Source organism: Apiospora hydei, assembly GCF_038363865.1.
Source record: "Apiospora hydei strain CBS 114990 chromosome Unknown utg000007l_segment0_segment0, whole genome shotgun sequence".
Taxonomy (NCBI): Eukaryota; Fungi; Ascomycota; class Sordariomycetes; order Amphisphaeriales; family Apiosporaceae; genus Apiospora; species Apiospora hydei.
Window position 1 is genome coordinate 1013815 of NW_027117366.1, and position 19203 is coordinate 1033017.

Genomic DNA, 19203 nt, shown 5'->3' on the forward strand with positions numbered 1-19203 from the left:
TGCACGGCTTAATCCGGCGTCTCAATGAACGACTTGAGAGCAACTTTCCTGCATCGGCAAGCCGGACGTTGTTCCAGCTTCGTTCTCGTTAAGCGAAGTCATCACCATCAGCCGGTTTCTCTTAATTTTCAACATTTCTTATAGCCATATTGAATCAAGATCGGTGTCAATGTAGATCAGCAAATTATTAGATGGAGAGCTGGGGTATCCAGAGGCACAGCACAGGCACTCGACCGCATTGATTTATTACTCGCTATTAACACCCTGACCTGACGAAGTGGTACACACATAGTAGGCTATCATTGGCCCCTGGACTGTGGTTGGTCCTCTGTCTGAGAACCGCCCCAGTTGAATGCAACCTTTCGGCATTCGAAAAAATACCACGAAAGCTTTCTTGATATGGGCCAAAGTCGGCAGGAGCATATACGCTACTAACCTTGGATGGGTGTCAGCGGCTGTGGACATACAACGTGGTTTACTAAGATGCAGAACAGTTTCGGATCTGACGACCACGAATTGGTCGAAGACGACGGCAGTGGCTCTGTCCCTCAGCCCACAACAAGTCGAGGGCAGCTCCTTTGGCGAGCATGCCCCTCTTGTCCCGCGGTCCGCTGCTCCCCCTCGCAGCCCTTGCCGGCAACTACACATCCTCTTCAAGCATCTGCGGATGCCGGCCAGTCCAGCTTCAGAATGCCAGAAGAACTGATACGGATTCCTTCCGGCGCTTCCGTACAGACCCATGACTCTATTTTGGAGGCAACAGGAAGGACGTATCAGTCTTTCCGAGAGGGCCGATATTTCCTCCCCAATGATCCCGTGAGCACGCACACACACATACCTCGTGATCGGAAGGAATATGGAGAGGCCACTACTCACCACAATACTACAGGCAGAGCAAGACCGACTGGATCTTCAACATGCCTCTTTCGAGCTCGTATTGGAGGGCAGGCTCGGTCTGGCGCCGGTACACAATCCCAAATTCGTGATAGACGTAGCGACGGGGACAGGCATATGGGCTAATGATTATGGTATTCTCCACCCTCCCCCTTCAAAACACAGACTCGTACCCTCGTGAGAAGGGACAGGACTGACGCGCATGTGTGCATGTGTGCATGTGTATCTCGCAGCCCGACAACATCCAGATTCTCATGTCGTCGGGACAGACCTGAGCCTGATCCAGCCAGCCAATTCGCCACCTAACTGCGAGTTCATAAAGGAGGACTCGGAAGACGAATGGGTCTTCCCACAGTATAAGTTCGATTATGTCCATCTGAGAGTGGTATACATGCCCGACTACACTACCTGCACAAGCGACAACCAAGGAGACTCACTCACGTGTTTATCTAGGTATACACATGCTTCAACGACCCTCGCAAAGTCATGAAACACGCGTTCGATAACCTGAACGAAGGAGGTTGGATCGAGTATATGGACTTCGAGCTCGAGCTCACGTCCAATACGCAATCGGTGGAGGGTGAGTTCTAACAAGACAAGACACGGCGAACAACGCAGAAAACAATCATTCGTGACTGACACGATGTTTTCATCTAGGCTCGGCGGTAGGGAATTGGGCAGGACATGCGGTCAGGGGCGCTGCCGCACAAGGCCGGGACATCAAGGTAGCAAGGCATTACAAGGACTGGCTCGTAGAAGCCGGGTGTAAGTACTGAACACACCACGCGTCCCCTCTTCTTCCTCTCCTCGTGTCAAAGGCAAATTACTAAATAACAATGCCTTCCCCAGTTGTTGATGTTGTCGAGTGGAAGTTCGAGATGCCGCTCGGCACCTGGCCAAGGGACCCTCGCCAGAGGCTGATCGGCGACTACACACGGACTAACGCCTACGAAGGGGCCCGGGGCATCGGCCTGAAGATGATAGCAGGCCTAGGACTGCCTCCGGAGGAGATTGAGAAGATCATCGAGGGTGCCAAGCACGAGATCAAGACCAACATCAGTGATTACGAGGCTTACTTTCCGGGGTAAGTATGACACATCAGGGAGTTCATCCCATTTGGATACAGTAGACGAATTATGCCACTAACAAAGCACATGCTAGATATGTCGTGTATGGACGGAAACCATAACAGTCGGAAACGAAGACATGAGGCGTTGCCTAGGTCACCGTTGCGATAGGCATTAGTGGATGATGACTTGGAGTAGACTAACTTATTGAGAATGAAGCGCCGTGACCAAAGCTTTATTGCAGGACATGGACCGGCGGCGGCACAAGCTGCCTGCATTGAGGAAAAAGCAAGTCATCGTCCCTGAGCGATATAAACACGGAAGAGTAATGAAACTCTGGGAGGAGTATAACAGACCTGTACACGAGTTCTGTCATCCCCGTGGTATTGAAGTGTTAGAGGAGGAAAGGATGGCCGACTGCCTCTGGAAGCCCTTGCAAACGGCAGATTGCTTGAACCCGCCTTTCATGCTCCTAACGAGGAGCTTATAAAAATATATATACTAATTATGAATTATTTAATTATTTCAGGCAATATTTTAGAGTATATCCTATATGCTTGGGAGTAGCAAATAAGGCATGTTTACGCTATGTCTATAAATTTAATGGATTAGCTTTAGTGGGCCCAACTTAATCCTCCCATCCTGCACTTCTGTTGCTCAAAAACGGCTTCTAACCGTAACAGACGGAATTCCACAGAAAAAACTCCCAACCATCAACCATCCCATCAGAGAATGAAGTTGTAGGCAAGGAGGATGCGCCTGAGCTCCGATTTGCGACTGCAATTGCCTTTTCCAACACATCACTACACGGAACTATGGCATCGGCTTCGTCTGACGAGTATGAGCCGTCATCTGACGAGGATGGCCACAACCGCCCAAATCGCTGGCATGGGCCATCTTCCACTTGGTTGGATATGACCAGCCAAGAGATCGCCACCTCGGTTGCGCTGGAAGACATCCGGAACCGTGATCTCGCCGTGCATCTGTACAATGCATTTGCCCTCAAGCGTGAGGATGGTGCAAGCCGTGCGCCAATACCTGAGCTGGTAAGTTCTTAAGTGGTTGGGATAGGAGATGGATGTTGTTTTACAGTCGGGCAAATTCGACTGACATGAGAGGATGCACGCAGGATATCAATGCTCAGACAGGCGAGGCGATTCGAGCTGACCAGCAGTGGAAACCCCACGGCAATTGGTCCGCGTGGCCTATGCCCGCGGCCACTGTGCCCCCGACGACTTCATGAAGCGGCCTGAAGATCGGGACGACGGCTTCACGATCAGGCGCCCCGTCACTGGCGCCGAAGGTGCCGCAAGCTTTGCCCTGGAGGAAGCTGTGTCGGCCACGGTGCTGAGGTTCGCCAAGGAGAAGTTCCAGGCAAGGCCATGGGATGAGGATGACATGATCCTGACCGCACCCGACGACACGGACGGGAAGGAGGAAGGTCATGAGGTACTGGATGAGTCGGATTCCGACGGAGCTTCGAGATCGCGGCCGGGGTCGAGGGCTTCGTCGCTAAAGAAGGAAGAGCAGCTTGACTCCGACCTCGACAGCGCGTCGGATGGAGGCGCGAGCCCCGTGCCTCGTGGGCCGCACTACTTTAAGCCTGTCGTGTCCGCAGACGATGCACTGTCCTACGACCTGCTCCGACCTTCGACCAGGCACATACTATCCAAGCTCGACGCCACTCTCATGGTCCTACACAAATCCAGGAGCGCATCAGTTAACTATGCATCGGAGTCGAGTCGGACAGCTCAATCGCATCTGATGCAACAGCTAAGAGCTCGCAACAGGGCAAAAGAGCACGTGGCCGACCTGCAAGATCAGCCCTCGCCATGAGACTGAAAAGGGCCCAGTCAAAGAGGCCGATCCAGCGTCCAGCCAGACTGAGGACCCTGGAACCATGTCTCGTGGAGAGGACAGAGAGGATGAAACCAAGTCCAAGAAGACAAGAGGCAGGCCTAAAAAACAATACCCTCGAATCCCTGGAGAGACAGATAAGCAATACGCAATCCGCGTAGCGAGGTTGCGGAAAGAGCCCAGGCCAGTATTCAGCGATGACTCGGAGACTGGCATTGAACCGCAGAGCGATGCGTCAGAACTCAAACGGAAACCGACCGCCAGGCCCAAAGCCTCGGCATCGCGCGACCCATCCTCTGACCGGTCCAGCACAGGTAGGAAGAAAAGGAGGCGGCATAATCTGCGCGACTGGAGAGACGTGCTGGGCGCTGCGGCCGTTGCAGGCTTTTCCCAGCCCGCCCTTGACCGTGCCGCGAGGCGATGTGCCGACCTATTCGGCCAAGGTTTCGAGCTACGAACCATGGAAGAGGATCCGGTATTTCCTGACAAGCTGTTGCAATACGCACCAGGGATGCCCTTACCCAACATGACCCAATTCCTTCACCAGGAATCCGAGGATGAGGAAATAGTGGAGGATGGGCGCCGCCGCGGACGATCCTCCAGCGTAGTTTCCGACGGCTCGAGGGCACCTTCACGCAACGCATCGCAAAACCGGGAGCGCAGCGGATCCGTGTCTTCCACGGGGGCTGGCCACCAATTCTTCTGCACGGTCGAGGGCTGCCCCAGGAGCACGCAAGGCTTCTCGCGGAACGCCAACCTGCTGCGGCACCTGAGGCAAGTCCACAGCCTCCGCAACGACGGTATCAAGCCCATGGATGTCGACAGCGAAGATGAGATGATGGGAGGTGTGCATGTGGATGGCTTCCTGAAGCCCATCAAGGCGCGGAGGGGCTGGCGAGGCGAGGCGAACCGTACTGCTACTACGGCTCCGCCCGAGAAGAAAAGGAGGGGCGGCCGAGGAAACACGGCGGCGGGCCCAAGAGTAGTGAATTGGTACAGTCTGATAGTAGTATGGACTGATAGTAGCCATGTCATGGTTCGACTTATGACGACGACAGTACAAGGACGTCTCATAATATGAAGCTTTTACCAGGCTCGCGCCTACACGAGACTTATACTGTTTACTTTACATTCTGCTTTGCCGCAAACTGTTTCTCCACCTCCTCTGTGAACTGCTCAATAGTATCAAACCGCCACTCGTACGCCGCGCGGTCCTTGAATTCTTCCTCCTCATCCCCATGAATATCATCTCTCCCGCCGCCGCTCTGCGTGCCCCTGGAGATCCACACGCTCCGCAGCCCCAGCTGCTTCGCCGGTACGTGGTTGATCGAGATACTGTGCGCCACATGCAGCACCTCGTCCTTCTCGACGCCGAACTCCTCCCGGAGCTTCCGGAGCAGGTACTCAAAGTTCCGCAGGTCGGGCTTGTACGACCCCACGTCCTGCGCTGTGCAGACGGCATCGAACCGACACCCCTCGAGGGCCCGTCCCAGCGTCGCCGCCATGTTGCGGTTATCGACGTTGCTCAGTATGCACAGCTTGTACCGCCCCGCCCCGCCCGCGCGAGCCGCTGGAGCCCCGGCACGTTGTCCGGGAACGCGTCCCAGGTCCCCGGCGCGTTCCCAAAGGGCTACGCGGCCCCGTCCGACAGCGTGGTGATGCCGAGCTCCGACGCCAGGGCGCTGGCGCACTCGACCAGGAGCTCGTTATAGAGCAGGCCCGGCTGTGCCCGCTCCCGCTCCGCCACCAGCTCCGCGAACCGCTGCAGCGCCAGCACCGGTGCTCGGTCCGCCTCCGCCTCCCCGTCCTCCTCCCCTTGCTTGCGGTACGGGTGCGTCGGCGGCAGCTGCGAGGTGATGGCGCGCAGCGGGGCGGAGAAGCCGCGCTCCCAGTCTATCAGGTGCCGTAGCAGTCAAAGCTAGAGAGAAAGGCAAGTCGATAAGTCAACTACGGGAAACTTACACATACGGATTTGTAGTCGGAGAAACTCACCTGAGGGCCTTGAATCCCGTTAGATCTGGACTCTTGCCGGGCTCACTGGCCATACTGGAAGTTACACTCGGATCAGATGGAAACTCAAGTAAGCTCAGAGCACCAATTGCTTGTATGGTTTTGAGCTCTGGATTGTCGTGTGGACGATTCTCTTAGTAGTCGGCAAATGCTGGACAGTCTCTGACTTTCAATCACATAGTGATAGCTGGATGACAAAATGTATTCATTTACAGTGGTTTTATAGTCACGCCACTTCCCCTCCTACGTAAGTTGGTGCCTCTATAGCGAAAGATTGACATCACCGCTTGGCATGCTGTCACACTCGGTTCCCCTCATTCACGTACCGGCACTGATCAACATCAAATATTCAACCAATTAAACAGAGCAGATTGATGAATAAAACATCAATGGTATTTGTAAAAGCATGTATATACTGTGGACCCGCAAACGTCAGGGGTATCAAGCATACTGGCTATCCCTATCGACACAAAAAAAGCATCCCGCCACCAAAAGTATCCACACGTATTCCCCGTGTCTGACTACATACACTCCAACACGCCAAACACCTTACAGTATAAGAAAAGCTATGTACAGCTCCTGGTAAACCCTATCGAAACGCTGCCTGATTCTACTCAGACTCTTTTCTCTCTCTCGAGACACCGGCCTGTCGACCATGCCAGCGACAACTTCTCCGTGCTCCATCTAGTTCAGCCGGGGCTCTTTCTCCTAGAAACGCTCTGGGCGAAGATCTCCCCAGCCCTGCCTGCAGAGCCAGAGCCCACAACTGTCATAGGAGGTGGGACGTTCTCGCGGCCTTCGATGGCGGCTATGCTTCTTTTGGTGCCTTTGCCACCCATGGAGCGGGTAGTCCGGCTTTTCTTAAAAGCGGCATTTCAATGTCCGCGTCCGACGTATCGTTTACGACCGAACCGGGCCCAATAGCCACACTGTACCCTTGGGTGCTGCTAGCTGTGCTGGCTCGGGGGTTGTAAGCCGAAGCCGTGGTAGAGTTGACGTTTGGGTGGATCTCACGTAGGCTCATGGACAATGGGTTGCGGTCTTGTAAGGGGACGATCTGGTCATCTGAGGATTTTCGACGCGATGGGGAAAGCTTCTCGCTAAGGGCCTGGTCCGCATCAGCGAAGACACCACTCGAAGGATTGGCCGGTTGGTTAGGCGATGGCGCCCCATGGAGCTCGGCAATCAGCTTGTCATGGTCCTTGGTTTGCGGGAGGTCTTTCGGGTACTCGTAGGCCATCTTCTTGGGGGTCTCGCCTGTAGGGTTGTATTCCTGCAGTATAGTGCCACTGATGTCTTCACGCAACTCGGACAACGGCTGGCAGAGGTTCTCCTCCAGGGGCTCGAGGGCATCCTTGGCTGCATCCGTGGCGGAGTCCATCTCGGATTCCAATTCTTGCACACGGGAAAACGTGCCCTTGAAGTGTGCGCCGATGTTGCTATACGATTCCTCGACCGTCTCGGATAGGCTTTGTAGCGATTCGCCGTGTTGACTGTGATGCTCCGAGTTCTGTAGCTTCGCGCGTGTGACGAAGTCATCAAGTGATGTCATTTGTTCGTCCAGGTCCGTCTTCTGCTCATCCACCACACGAACAGTCTGGGCATGGACCGACTTGGTCGTGGCCTGGATAGCGGTGCTGTACTTGTTCGCAGCCTGGGGATTTGTCAGTAAAGACCCTCCACGGAGAAGGACAAAATCACTTACGTTCCAATCATCTTGCAGTCTCGTCTTCATCGTATCTCGCGACTTGGCCACGTTGCTCAAAAGCTGTCCTTCCTTTTCATTCCAGCCATCCATGGCCTGCGAATAATTCGAGATACTGCCTTCAAAATCGCTGTTGATTTCACGTACGCTCTGCTGAATCGAGGCCGCCCTGTTGGCCAGCCTGGACTCCTGAAGTTCGGCCTGAGAGTTGATGAGCCTAGTAATCTGCAGTAGTAGATTTTGCCTTTCTTCGGCAGCTTGGCGCCTCTCCTCGCTGATGACTTCATGGATCCTGCTGGAAATAGACTGATTCGAGAGGACAATTGTTTCACTGGCTTCCTCAAGCTGCGTTCGGAGACTATCCGACTCCTTCTTTTGCGAAGTGATGTGTTTTAGTAAATCCTCAAATATCGACTTGAAGTCCTTTCCGAGAGACGCATACGATGTATGCAGCTGGTTGTGGAAGGCGCCCAGCTCACTGAGGACATCCTGAGCGATCTTCTCGGCAGCTCCAGCAATGGTCTGAAGGCTCTCGCCAACTCTCTCCTTGATGTGATCACGGACTTCTTGGATCTCTTCAAGGACTTGGTCCATCTCCTCCTTCGACCTCTCTTTACGCTCCGTAAGCTCCTTCTTCGAATTGGCGAAGAGCTCCAGATTGGACTCGAGGAAGCTCTGTGTGGAGGACAGCTTCTGGAGTTCGGATTGCACAAACGATTGCATCCTCTCGGAGATATTAGAGATATGCTGCTCCTGCTCGCCACGGAACTCTTCCACCCGACTCTCGACCAGTGACGTGACATCAGACACTTGCTCCTGGGCTGTACCCCAGTTGTTTCGATTCAAGGCCTGGAGGTCCGACTTTCGTTTGTTCTTGGCATGCAAGCCGCTGACATGATTGACAGTCTTCTGAAGGGTCGAAATCAGTTTGCCACCGACCGCCCGCATCTCTTCTTCTGTCTTTTCGTGCGCCTTGCGGATGTGATTCTCTTCCGCAAGCGACTTACGCGTCGCTTCCAAGACCAATTCAGTCTGGTCCAGCACACCCTGCGTGTCATCGAGTTGAGACCTTGTCGCGTCGTGGTCTTGCTTCAACCCCATGAAATTGGATGTCAACGAGAAGAGTTCCTGGATCTTGTTGCGTAGGTTCGATTCTAGGGTTTCGATCTTGGCGCCTTGTTCCTCGGTTTGAATCCTCCTCGACTCGCTTTCAACAGTCATCTCCTCGTAAGCCTCATTTGACAGATATACACCGTTCCTCTGCCTCGTGGTGATCAATTCGCCCTTCAAGCGCTCGATCTCGTAAGCAAACTCCTTCAGTAGAGTCTTCTTATTGATCATTTGGTTGGCCTGAGGCTTGTTGCGAATGTTTTTGGCCCTGAAAGCATAGTCGAGTGTTGATATGGTTTCCTCCAAGTTGGTTCTGGCAGGAGATATCGTGGCAATAATGCAGGTCTTGGTGCGCCCTCCCAGCGAATCTTGCAGCAGGCGGGTGAGTTTGGATTCTCGGTAGGGGATGTGTGAGTTGCGGTCAGTTAGAGCGTTGATCACTCTACCGAGTGTGAGTAAACTCTTGTTGATCAAGCCAGCCTCGGCCGCTCGCTTGTTCTCGGCACCTGATCTTCCGATGTTTTCACTGCCAGCAAGATCCACCAAGTTCAGCTTGCCAGCACTGACATAGTCTTCTCCGTCTTCTCCAGTCCTCTTGATGCAAGCAGTGATTGTGAACACGGTGTGACTGCGACTACTCAGATCGTTGCACTTTGTTGCAGCAACTTGTCGTTTCAAGCTCCCTTCCTGGAGGAGTTTGATACCATCTGCTGCTGACTTGATGTGCGACTCTTCCATTCCCTGTACGACTGTCGTAGCGTGGCCTTTTCGCGATGTATCGTCGTAGATCTTGAGCTTGATGTTGTCTTCTTTGGTGATAAGATCGCGCAGCTCCTCGTTGTAGAGTTCGATAAAGGAGCACTTGACAATACTATCGGTCTCTTCCAGCTGCTTGAAGAGCGAATGTAGTACTCGGGGTATGATACCCGCTTGATCGGCTAGCATGCCAAAGGTGGTCGTCATGTCACCAGACATGGTGTATGTTTTGCCGGTTCCAGTTTGGCCGTAGGCGAAAATGGTGCAGTTATACCCTCCAAGCATCTAAGCAGGTAGGTTAGCCGTGATTCTTCCCCGAGACGGTGCCTTGTGTACTTACTTCCTCCAGAATGGGCTTGACAACATCGTCGTAAACTAACGCCTGGTCGGCTGCTTGCGAGAAAACGCGATCGAAGTTGTATGACTTGTTGCTAAGGGCATTTGGCCCCATGGAGAGCTCCACGATATTCCCTTTGCGGCCTTGGGTCTCGACAACGACGGCGCTGTTCTCCTGGACTTCGCGCTCGTTGCGACCTCGGCAGCGCACAACAACATTGATGTTTGTCTCTTCACCGATACCCTCAATCTCGAATTCGCGGTCCTTGCGCTTGCCGCTTGGGGTAGAGGCTACGGACAGGGCGGGCGAGGGCGCGGCAGTGCGATCTATGCGGGAGGCGGGGGCGTTGTGCTGCACTGGGTGTCGTAATGCGGACGTTCGGTTGTTAACTGGCCTCGTGGTGTCGCGTGTGCCATTGTTAGCTGGCCTCGCGCTGGCGCGCCCGGCAGCACCAAGCCGCGTGGGAGCGGCCGAGGAGGGTCTCTCGCTCCGCGTGGAGCGGCTATTCATGGTGACAACAGAGGTAAGACAATGTTTGTTGAGTGAGTAGGTTGTGGGTGGTTGAAGAGATTGAGTGATACTAAGCAAATCCCCCCAAAAAAAAACACTCGCGCGCACGCAGCTACTGTCGCCAAATGCAACAGGACTATTGGGAATCGCGAACAAGATTTGACAAAGTAGAATTAGGGAAGGGTGACGTCTGCACGGATGTTTTGGCTGAAAATGTAAGGTTGAGCGTCAAAACCGTCAATTAATCTGCAAGCAATGGTCGGGGCGCGGCTTTGCTGGCGGAATTCCAGTCGTCCCACTGCATAATCCCTATCCTCCCCACTTGGGAAGTCGCGATCCGGGCTCCCCACAACTCCCAGTTCATAACATAAACTCGCGATTGCTGTAGCAATTATCGGTGCAGGGGTGCGGGCTTGGCATTCACTTTGGGTGCTTATCGGGGAAGGTGGGGTGGGCGCTGCTTCCCTCCCTCAGCTCCCCCGACAGTAGGGAAAGTTGCACAAGCCTGAAGCCTGACGCCTAACGGGCGGCTTAAGGCGTAAGGCTTACAGGCTTACAGGCTTACAGGCTACCTACGGCTTGAACCTTGAGCGATGCTCATTGAATGGCCATTGGCATCCGATGGCATGCGCGCCTGGTGACCCCTCTTCTACCACGGTGCCACCCCCGTTTCCCCATTCCCCTTGCAGGGAGCACGAAGCACCCATTTCCCGTTTCCCATTTCCAGCAAGTCAACCGACAGCTGCGACTGGCCCGTGACCCCCAAGAACCCCCAGAACTCCCCATAGCTCCTCCGGCCGCGGCAGTGCGATACGTCAGATGACGATGTTGGCCGCGCCTGGCATGCTGCTCACCCCTTATGTAAACCAGTCATCCCCAGCTCTCAATAGTTTGCTCTGCCTGTACTTATTCAAGCCAGCTGCTTGCTGGTTTCCTCCTGCGAACAAGGTATGACTCTGCATAAGGCTTTATCAATCTGATTTCCGTTGATTCCTCAAGCTACTAGGCCACCAGAGCTACCCAAACTCTAGGATGCACCGACAGTGTCCCGTCACGTAATCTCCATCCTGGCCTTCACCTCAACATTATTGTATAAGCCTCGATCCCGCCTGTTTAGCTTGCCGTCGTATTAAGCCATCATTCCTGCAACTGTAATCAACCACGACCTTGTCTGACCACCGACCTAGAGCCCAGTTCAATATAGTGCTGGCCCTTCGTTGCTGCTGCTATGTCGGCGGCCACCTTCACTGCGACGCTTCACCCGGGCGTTGCGTTGGGGTTCCTGGGTGAGCTCTGCCTCCATCGAAATAAGGAAGGCCATAGCTAACATTCCAAAAGTGCTCGGCGCTTCACTTCATGACATTCTGACCCGCCTGAAAGCCGAGCCGCAGCGCTTTCCGAAGCTTGATCTAGTCTACTCGCCGACGCAACCCGTGACCGAGCCCGTAATCCTGACGTTGCCTGCGAACGGTATCCGACTACGCTTTGATGGCCCCGAACAGCGCCTGAGGCTCATTGAAGTCATCGATTTCACCAAGAACCGCATCACATATGGACAGTCCGAGAAAGAGCTGGTGAAGCCGCCGCCTCTGCCCGGTCAGGGTATATCGTCCCCCAAACTGGGTGCGGAGTCATCGTCGGGTCCGGGCTTCAGGACCATCTACCACCGCTTGATGGGCCCTACATATGCCGGAGAATACATCCCACCTGCCGAGGGCGACATGAATGGAGTTGGGACGTACGTCTTGTCGTACCCCGGTGTTGCGTTTAGTTTCCCTCTGCCCGAGGACATGTACTCTCCGGACAAGGACGTCGTAGCACTCCTGTCATCTTCTGCCAGCCAGACAGCCATTTCCATGGCCATCTTCAACGGAAAGTCCTGGGCCGAAGCCCGCGAGACGTTGTGGACTGATGTACTCCCGACCATCAAGTCGGCTTTTGTGTTCAGCAAGAGTAAAGATGTGGTTCCCGATGAGATCTCTCTAGTGAAGATTCACGGAGCTGGTCGATTGCAATTCTACAAGAAATGGACCAACTCGTCCGTGTGGGTGATACTCGGAGATACCACACCGCAGGAGTTGGTAGCAGAGTTAGGCCCCCCTGATGCCATATACCGCAAGAACGACCAGCGCATGTACATCCATAAGACACGCGCAGCTAGCCACAGCCGGTCAAGGTCGAACGGTAGCAACTACAAGCGACCGGACGACCTTACAGACACCGACCAGTCTTCGGCCCAGATGACAGGCTCTGATGACTCGGAGGATGAAGCCATCGAAGAAGAGTTTGTCGGAAATGTCTCTGGAGAATGCTTTTTAATTACTTCTATTTGGGCTTTGATATTCTAGTCTCTCCTCCGGTATTGCCTTCACGGCCGCCGCCATCTCGGGCATCAACGGCAAACGGGGATGTATTACCTGGGGAAAGACCCATCAAAACAGACATGCCAGATCGACTTGTGGCTACAAAGCTTGTACTTCACTCCAACGTACCCGGGTCTTATCCTTTCAACAGGCATCGCCGTTGCCGATGGGAGATTCCTTACCTGTCCTCGGAAACCGACCCAGTTGCCAATTCAGAAACCGTATTCAACGACCTCGAAGAGCGGCTACGGGAGGAATGGAAGACCACATTTACTTCGGAATCCGAAGCCAACCAGCGGCAGCGCGGTATGGTTCTCAACCGCGGTTGGGGAGATAGTCCGGGAAGCAGCTGCGAGTTCTTGGGTGGTTGGGAAGACAGCACAGGCGGTATGGCTGCTAAGAAGTTTGATGGTAGCGAGGATTCTACAACTACCTTGTATGGATTTCCTGGTCTGGTGTTTGAAGTGCTCAAGAATGGTTACGTTAGTGCGGTAACTGTATTCTGAAGCTCGTTTGGCTTTTCACGGTGTTAAGGAGTTTGTGGACATGCATGGGTTGTTGCTGCAGGCATACAGTGGCCTGCACGGCAATAGGGGTTACAAAGGGGACTCTAGAAATTGTTGATGCGTACGTCACGCCTAGACCAGCAACCAAGATTAGATTCGATGGTTAAACCATACTGATTTGCCATTTCGTGAAGATATGGACTCTCGACGTGATGGATGAAGTGTTTCGGTCCGCATACGTGCATATCAACGAAACCCGTAACTCCGCAGCTTACTGTCAATCACTACTAATTTTATGTTGCTAGCTATTCCGAATATCACGATGATTGTTTGTACTTGAAGTATTGCATCTAATATTATAGGCTTTATAAGGGGGCATCTGGCTCTAGAGTTCGTAGCAACGCGCCTACCAAATGCAAGCTACCTGTAACAAGCACTATCGTCTTCTCCATCGTGTCTTCTTGAGCTGGATCGTTCTTCCTTACCTCGAAAACCGCATCCGCAACATTGTCGCAGACTACCACCTGGCTGTTTGGCGACAGTCGGCTCAAGGCTTGTGCCCCAGCATTCTGGACCGTTACATCCCTCTCGGCCTCATCGGTTGACCGCGGATGTAGCTCGTTGCGAGTAAAGACTGCCTTGTCGAAGATGGCCGTCGTGTCTGGCGACGAGGCGCTTTGCTGGATACCGGAGTACAGACCCTCCAACAGCTTGGCGGCATCTCGCTCCTGCTGGTTGAACAGCAGGACGTGCCGGGAGTTTGCCGCGGTACTGCGCTTGTAGGCGAACCAGCGCGCCACTTCTCGCAGACTCTCGGCCGTGTGCGCGCCGTCTATGAGCCAGGTGACGTTGTCTTCTTGTCTCGTTTCGCATCGGCCCCTGAGTCGGGCTTTTCGTAAACCCTCCGCAAACTCCTCGGGGATGGAGCTGAAGTCAACTACTGCCGCTGAGATGTCGTTCTTGTTGTTTTCCTGTTCCTGCCCAGCAAGGATTCGGAGGTGCTCGCGCGCCGCGGACACAGCGAGCGCCTGGTTGTACCTTTGGAAGTCCCCTCCAGGCCCCCGACCTCATCGGCCCGGACACCGCCCCAGGCCTCGACAGCCTCGTCCGGTACCTCGACTAGCTCGGCGCCGCGCTCCGCAGCCCTCTGACGCAAGACCTCCATCGTCTTCGTCGCCTCCTGCCCCTCCCCACCCGGGAGCCTCCGCGTGAAGCACCGCCGCCCCGCCTTGGCCACGCCGATCTTGTGCCACGCGATCTCGGGCAGGGTGGCGCCCAGCATGCCGACGTGGTCGATGCCGAGCTGCGCCACGACGCTCGCCGTGACGGCCTCGGCGGGCAGCACGTTGGTCGAGTCGTACTCGCCGCCGATGCCGCACTCGACGACGGCGCTGCGCACGCCCTCGCGCAGGAACGCGTGCAGGGCCAGGATGGTCAGGAAGCGGAAGTAGAAGGGCTTGGTTGCGGGGCCCTGCAGCTCCGCCTCCCGGAGCCGGTCGTTCTCGGCCCTCGCGCTCTTGGCGGCGGCGGCCCCAGCGCTGGCCGGTGAGTGCCAGTCCCCCGTCTTGCGGCCGAGCTCTGCCCGCGCCGCTTCCGTGAAGGCGTCCCAGACCTCGAAGAGGTAGCGCGCGAACAGGTCCGGCGCCAGCGGGTGGCCGTCGATCATGATGCGCTCGCGCACGGAGACTAGGTGCGGGCTCGTGTATGTGCCCACTTTGCCGGCAGCTGTGGCGTTGCTCACGAGGATCGAGGTCAGGAATGCGCAGACGGACCCCTTTCCCTTAGTACCCGCAACATGAATGCACTTGAGCTGGGCGAGGTCGTTCTGCGAGAGACCGGCGCGGCCGAGCCAGGCGAGCATCTCCGGGATGGCGAGAGCATTGAGGTCTTGGGGCTTGCCGCTGCTCTGCGACGGGGGATGGAGGTAGCAATGGAACGGAGAAAAGAGATGTCACTGCTTTGTTGGATTGCAGGGAGGAGAGGAGCGAGAGCGCAGATTCGTAAGTGCGTGCCATGGTTGGCGAAGAAGAGTGCCGCCTGGTCAGAAGTAAACCCCGTGTAAGTGACAGGTTACTAGCTGTTATGGAAAGTCTGGTGGTCTTCTGGTTGGTGAATGCAGCAAAGAGGCTCGTAGATGGAGCCTTGACCATTATCAAACTCAGGTCTCATATCCTCCAAGGCATTTTTTTGGAGTTGCTGCAATTGTTCGTCTTCTCAATTGGCCATTCTATCAGGGTCTTCCGTGTTCGGCGAGTTGCGGAGTACGTGATGCTGTTGAGGGTCTCTCTGTTCTGGTGGATGGATCCTTTCGCGAGTCAGATTGCTATTCAATATTTAGACAGGTGCTTGCCAGCTGGCAGATATCTCCAGGTGCAGTCTTATGATTACTTTGAACTTCTTCACCCCTTTTTGGTGGCAGTTGTATGAGCTTCTGGAGAATACTTTCAATAGACTTGGTCCTATGAGCCTGACGATGGTATTCCACGTGAAAGTCGATATCATATGATCGATGGCGGTAAGCTGCATAGCAATGGCAATGATGTCCCAAGACGTATAGAGTTCTTGACCTCTGGAGTTGTAGGGGCAAATGTTCAAGACTACCTAAACATGCTATACATAGTTGTACATGCCCTTCATCAAGTTGCGTGGGTGAACTCTAACTTAGACGCACCCGACATGGCACAACGCTTCTTGCCTCTCCAGGCCAACAAGAAATGTTGCCGTAGAGATTCGGAATCGAAGGACAGTCAAATGGACAAGACTTCACTTTGTAGAGGTTTCAGGCGGCTTGCTTAGTGATCATGGCAGCAATCTCCTCCCAGATCCCGCGTACCCTGGGCGACATGTTGTGCTGCACATTGAACTTCCCCACAGCCCTGAAGTTGTACCACTTGCGCGTGGCGTTCTCCGCCGTCGTGTCGCGGACGTAGTTGACGATGCCGAGCCGCTGGTTCGCGGGGCGCAGCTCCGATAACTTGACCTTGCTGACCCGCGGCTTCGCGATGGCGCTCATGGTCGTGATATCCAGCTCCGTCGTCTGCGCCTGCGCGGGCAGCCGCTTGACGAAACTGCGGAGGGCCTCCTCAGACACCCGGGCGAAGGGCGGCAGCCGGAGATGCATGAAGGAGACGAAGGGCGACGTCAGGTAGCCCACGATGAGCAAGGGCCCGACGGCCGCGGCCATGGCTGTAGAACCAGCTGTGTTAGCATCTTGCGGAGTCAAGAGTCCAATGGGAAGCAGATTCTCTTACTTCGCAGGGTGGTGTCACCCCATCCGGTTTTCTCTATATAGGTAGGCGTCACTACGAAGCCGAAGAAAGCGAAGACGAAGATTGTCGACAGCTTCAGGCATGCAAGAAACGTGACTCGGCCAGTCCCAGCATGATATATACAGAGCCGCTCCGGGTACACTATTTATCGTTCGTTTAGCCAATGAGCTGGTGGGTTCAGTCTATTTGAAAAGTAGGAGGGCTCACTGTATTTCCGTTCAGGTGCTGCCTTCAGTCCATTCGCCACCGGTTTTGTTGGAGTGGTGGACGCAAGCCTTCGACATAATATTTGGCTGGGACTACGCGGCGACACAAAACGGGGCGCAATTGAGGCACGACACAGCCGGAGACCCATGGGCCTCAACTGAACATTTCTCAGCGCTGTTGTGAAAAGCATAATGCCAATTATGTGGAATGCGCTGTCATCGTCAAGTCTTATCGAGAGATGAGACGAGGCACGTCGAAGTTCTGAGTTTTACAGGGTTGCTGGCCTTAGCGCAACCGCTCATAACGCACCTGCAGCGTCAGAATACCACATGTAGTTGAGACAGGCACTGCCCAGCGGCAGTAACACATCGCAATCATTTCACAAGGGCAACTATGAAATAATTCCGTATAGATAAAATAAGAGCATTATAGTCCATTAATCAGTCTTCGTAGTCACAAAACTTCCTTGCACCTAAGACTGCTTCCACCATAACTACCAATCAAACGACGTTCTTGGTCAAGAACTCGGTCCACTGCTCCTTTGTCCAGCTTGAACTGATGTCATTCGCGACAAGCCCATCGTAGACCACGGTAGGCGAGACGTGGATGCTCACCAACCGCGCCATCTTGATCAAGACCTTGAGGTCGTTCGTGACCTGATTACCGGAGTTAAGCGATCCGTCCGGGCCGGGCTTGTCGCTAATCTCGAGCAGCTCGTAGACTTTGGCCTCGTCGACGCCGACGCCGGCGGCGACCTTGGCGAGGCGCTTGTAGGTCTGGTTGCGGGGCTCGTTGACGACGCTGACGTCGAAGAAGTCCTTTGCTGCTGAAAGAGGGCGTCGCTGAAGGCCCAGAACCTCTCGGGCGCCACCTTGAGGACGGCGACGGCCGCCTCGTGCGTCAGCGTCGACGACGGGTGCCACGGCTGCACCTGGTGCCGGAAGATGATCTCGAGCCCCGCCGACCACTCGGCGCTCCCCTGCACCAGCGGCACCACCATGTGGTACAGCGTGTTGAACTGCTTCGCGCTGAAGGGGCAGACGTAGTCTAGGTAGACCTCGAGCGTGTGCATGCTGGAGCTAAGGCCCGGGGCGGCCTCGCCCGAAGCCGGGGCTCGGAAGCGCAGCTTGTGGGCGGCGTATTTGGGAGGGACAGCCATGATTTCGAGTTGATGCCTTCAAGCGGTGCGTGCTGTGAGATTCGATTTTTGGGTTAGTTATTGGTCAACAGGTAGAGAGTAATGTTCTGAATGTTACAAGAGAAAAGGGATCCTTCCTCGTTCTTATCCCACCTGATCTGCAGGGTATGACGCGATTACTGATTAACCTCACACTCCGGTGGCGCCGTGGCGGGTAGGAATGCAAGATGCCATCCAATACTTACCTCATTGACGCATCTCGACATTTTCACATGCTGCTCCAATCCATAGGACAAAATAAGACCACTTCAAACATTGTGCAATATGATTACCTAGTGTTGGTTAGCAATCAAGTATAGCAATAGCAACTATTTCCAAATTATGCTCGGGATATCCGAGGCAGTCATGTCTCTCGAGTTCGAGGACTCACTGACTTACACGCTTACAGGATATCCGGATCATTGTATCTCTCGCTCCCGCTTTCTGCAAGATACCAGCCACGAGCGTGTTGCTCCATACCTGGGCGCACCTCAACGCGGTTGTGTCACACCAACGTAGATTGACATCGGCCCCGCCACGCAGCAGTCTCCGGACCAGTTGGATCTGGGCGCGATACTTGGCTCGGTGCGTGCGGGGACCTGGGGGAGGGCATCTGCAGCAGGCGACCAAGGCCGAACATGTCTTCCGGGCATTGGCCCCAAGATCCAGCAGTCGGAGGGCCAATTCAAAGTCCATCTGTTCACAGGCGGCATCAAGAACTTCGGCGGGCTTGAGCGAGGCGGGCTTGAGCGACCTGGCCTGCTGGTCCGGATCGTCACCGAGTTCCGTTAACCATTCGACAGGCCCCAGGAGCCATGTCCAGTTGCCGCGGTGAAGTGCATAGTGTAGCGGGGTCCGTCCGGCCGCATCCCGGCCGCTCAAGTTTGTACAGAAACCCTCGCGCCAAAGCATCTTCGCCACGGCCCATGCTCCGTATGCACAGGCCATATGCAGGACATTGTTTTGCGAAGCCGGTGTCAAATCGGGATCCTCCAATTCCTCGGACAGTATTAATGGTTTATTGGCGTTAGCACCGCGCGAGAACAGATGTCGCACGACCTTCTCGAACCCTAAGCTGGTTGCTAGGCCGACTGGTGCGGCCATCGCGATATCCAGTTGCATGGCACAAACGAATCCGTATTCGAGCTTATTGTTGATTCGTTGTTCCGTTTCTGCAGAGCGACCATGGACACAAACACCGGCTTCCAAGAGGGCATCGATCATTTCGTAGTTCTGGCAGACCACAGCATGATGCAGGGGCTGATCCACGTTCGATGTTAGCCTTGATCATTCGGGAAGTCTATCACATGTCTCAGGAGGGAACGTAGGCAACTCCACGAAGAGCCGCATACTCATCCATCAACTGAAACCCTGGAATAGAGGGAAAGCAATGCCCAAAGCCGTACCTGATACAAGCATCCCATGATCTCAGTGT

At 54.7% G+C, this 19203-nt stretch overlaps 10 protein-coding genes across 10 annotated transcripts; 3 read left to right on the forward strand and 7 right to left on the reverse strand.

The window, feature by feature from the left end:
• Positions 1 to 483: 483 nt before the first annotated feature.
• PG997_009389 (uncharacterized protein) lies at positions 484 to 1982 on the forward strand (the record flags this gene model as incomplete). The annotated part of the gene is made up of 5 exons (XM_066813704.1): positions 484 to 964; positions 1128 to 1279; positions 1348 to 1474; positions 1552 to 1659; positions 1744 to 1982. 5 exons carry the CDS (start codon positions 484 to 486, stop codon positions 1980 to 1982), a joined length of 1107 nt encoding a protein of 368 aa, XP_066665666.1.
• A 794-nt stretch (positions 1983 to 2776) lies between these two features.
• On the forward strand, positions 2777 to 4899 carry PG997_009390 (RNA polymerase I specific transcription initiation factor; the record flags this gene model as incomplete). Its single annotated transcript, XM_066813705.1, has 3 exons — positions 2777 to 2987; positions 3136 to 3653; positions 3742 to 4899. The coding sequence occupies 3 exons, from the start codon at positions 2777 to 2779 to the stop codon at positions 4897 to 4899; spliced, it is 1887 nt and encodes a 628-aa protein (XP_066665667.1).
• A 40-nt stretch (positions 4900 to 4939) lies between these two features.
• Positions 4940 to 5323, reverse strand: PG997_009391 (haloacid dehalogenase- type II; the record flags this gene model as incomplete). The annotated part of the gene is made up of 1 exon (XM_066813706.1): positions 4940 to 5323. The coding sequence occupies one exon, from the start codon at positions 5321 to 5323 to the stop codon at positions 4940 to 4942; it is 384 nt and encodes a 127-aa protein (XP_066665668.1).
• Positions 5324 to 5448: 125 nt separating this feature from the next.
• PG997_009392 (HAD-superfamily hydrolase) lies at positions 5449 to 5784 on the reverse strand (the record flags this gene model as incomplete). Its single annotated transcript, XM_066813707.1, has 2 exons — positions 5449 to 5711; positions 5781 to 5784. 2 exons carry the CDS (start codon positions 5782 to 5784, stop codon positions 5449 to 5451), a joined length of 267 nt encoding a protein of 88 aa, XP_066665669.1.
• A 733-nt stretch (positions 5785 to 6517) lies between these two features.
• PG997_009393 (putative kinesin-related protein bimC) lies at positions 6518 to 10246 on the reverse strand (the record flags this gene model as incomplete). The annotated part of the gene is made up of 4 exons (XM_066813708.1): positions 6518 to 6683; positions 6722 to 7482; positions 7534 to 9684; positions 9740 to 10246. The coding sequence occupies 4 exons, from the start codon at positions 10244 to 10246 to the stop codon at positions 6518 to 6520; spliced, it is 3585 nt and encodes a 1194-aa protein (XP_066665670.1).
• A 1228-nt stretch (positions 10247 to 11474) lies between these two features.
• On the forward strand, positions 11475 to 13115 carry PG997_009394 (uncharacterized protein; the record flags this gene model as incomplete). The annotated part of the gene is made up of 3 exons (XM_066813709.1): positions 11475 to 11532; positions 11585 to 12530; positions 12554 to 13115. The coding sequence occupies 3 exons, from the start codon at positions 11475 to 11477 to the stop codon at positions 13113 to 13115; spliced, it is 1566 nt and encodes a 521-aa protein (XP_066665671.1).
• A 365-nt stretch (positions 13116 to 13480) lies between these two features.
• PG997_009395 (uncharacterized protein) lies at positions 13481 to 15130 on the reverse strand (the record flags this gene model as incomplete). The annotated part of the gene is made up of 3 exons (XM_066813710.1): positions 13481 to 14061; positions 14154 to 15021; positions 15071 to 15130. 3 exons carry the CDS (start codon positions 15128 to 15130, stop codon positions 13481 to 13483), a joined length of 1509 nt encoding a protein of 502 aa, XP_066665672.1.
• Positions 15131 to 15894: 764 nt separating this feature from the next.
• PG997_009396 (uncharacterized protein) lies at positions 15895 to 16781 on the reverse strand (the record flags this gene model as incomplete). Its single annotated transcript, XM_066813711.1, has 3 exons — positions 15895 to 16313; positions 16367 to 16525; positions 16592 to 16781. 3 exons carry the CDS (start codon positions 16779 to 16781, stop codon positions 15895 to 15897), a joined length of 768 nt encoding a protein of 255 aa, XP_066665673.1.
• Positions 16782 to 17091: 310 nt separating this feature from the next.
• On the reverse strand, positions 17092 to 17750 carry PG997_009397 (uncharacterized protein; the record flags this gene model as incomplete). The annotated part of the gene is made up of 2 exons (XM_066813712.1): positions 17092 to 17392; positions 17449 to 17750. 2 exons carry the CDS (start codon positions 17748 to 17750, stop codon positions 17092 to 17094), a joined length of 603 nt encoding a protein of 200 aa, XP_066665674.1.
• Positions 17751 to 17768: 18 nt separating this feature from the next.
• On the reverse strand, positions 17769 to 18872 carry PG997_009398 (uncharacterized protein; the record flags this gene model as incomplete). The annotated part of the gene is made up of 2 exons (XM_066813713.1): positions 17769 to 17782; positions 18176 to 18872. 2 exons carry the CDS (start codon positions 18870 to 18872, stop codon positions 17769 to 17771), a joined length of 711 nt encoding a protein of 236 aa, XP_066665675.1.
• Between the last annotated feature and the right edge of the window lie 331 nt (positions 18873 to 19203).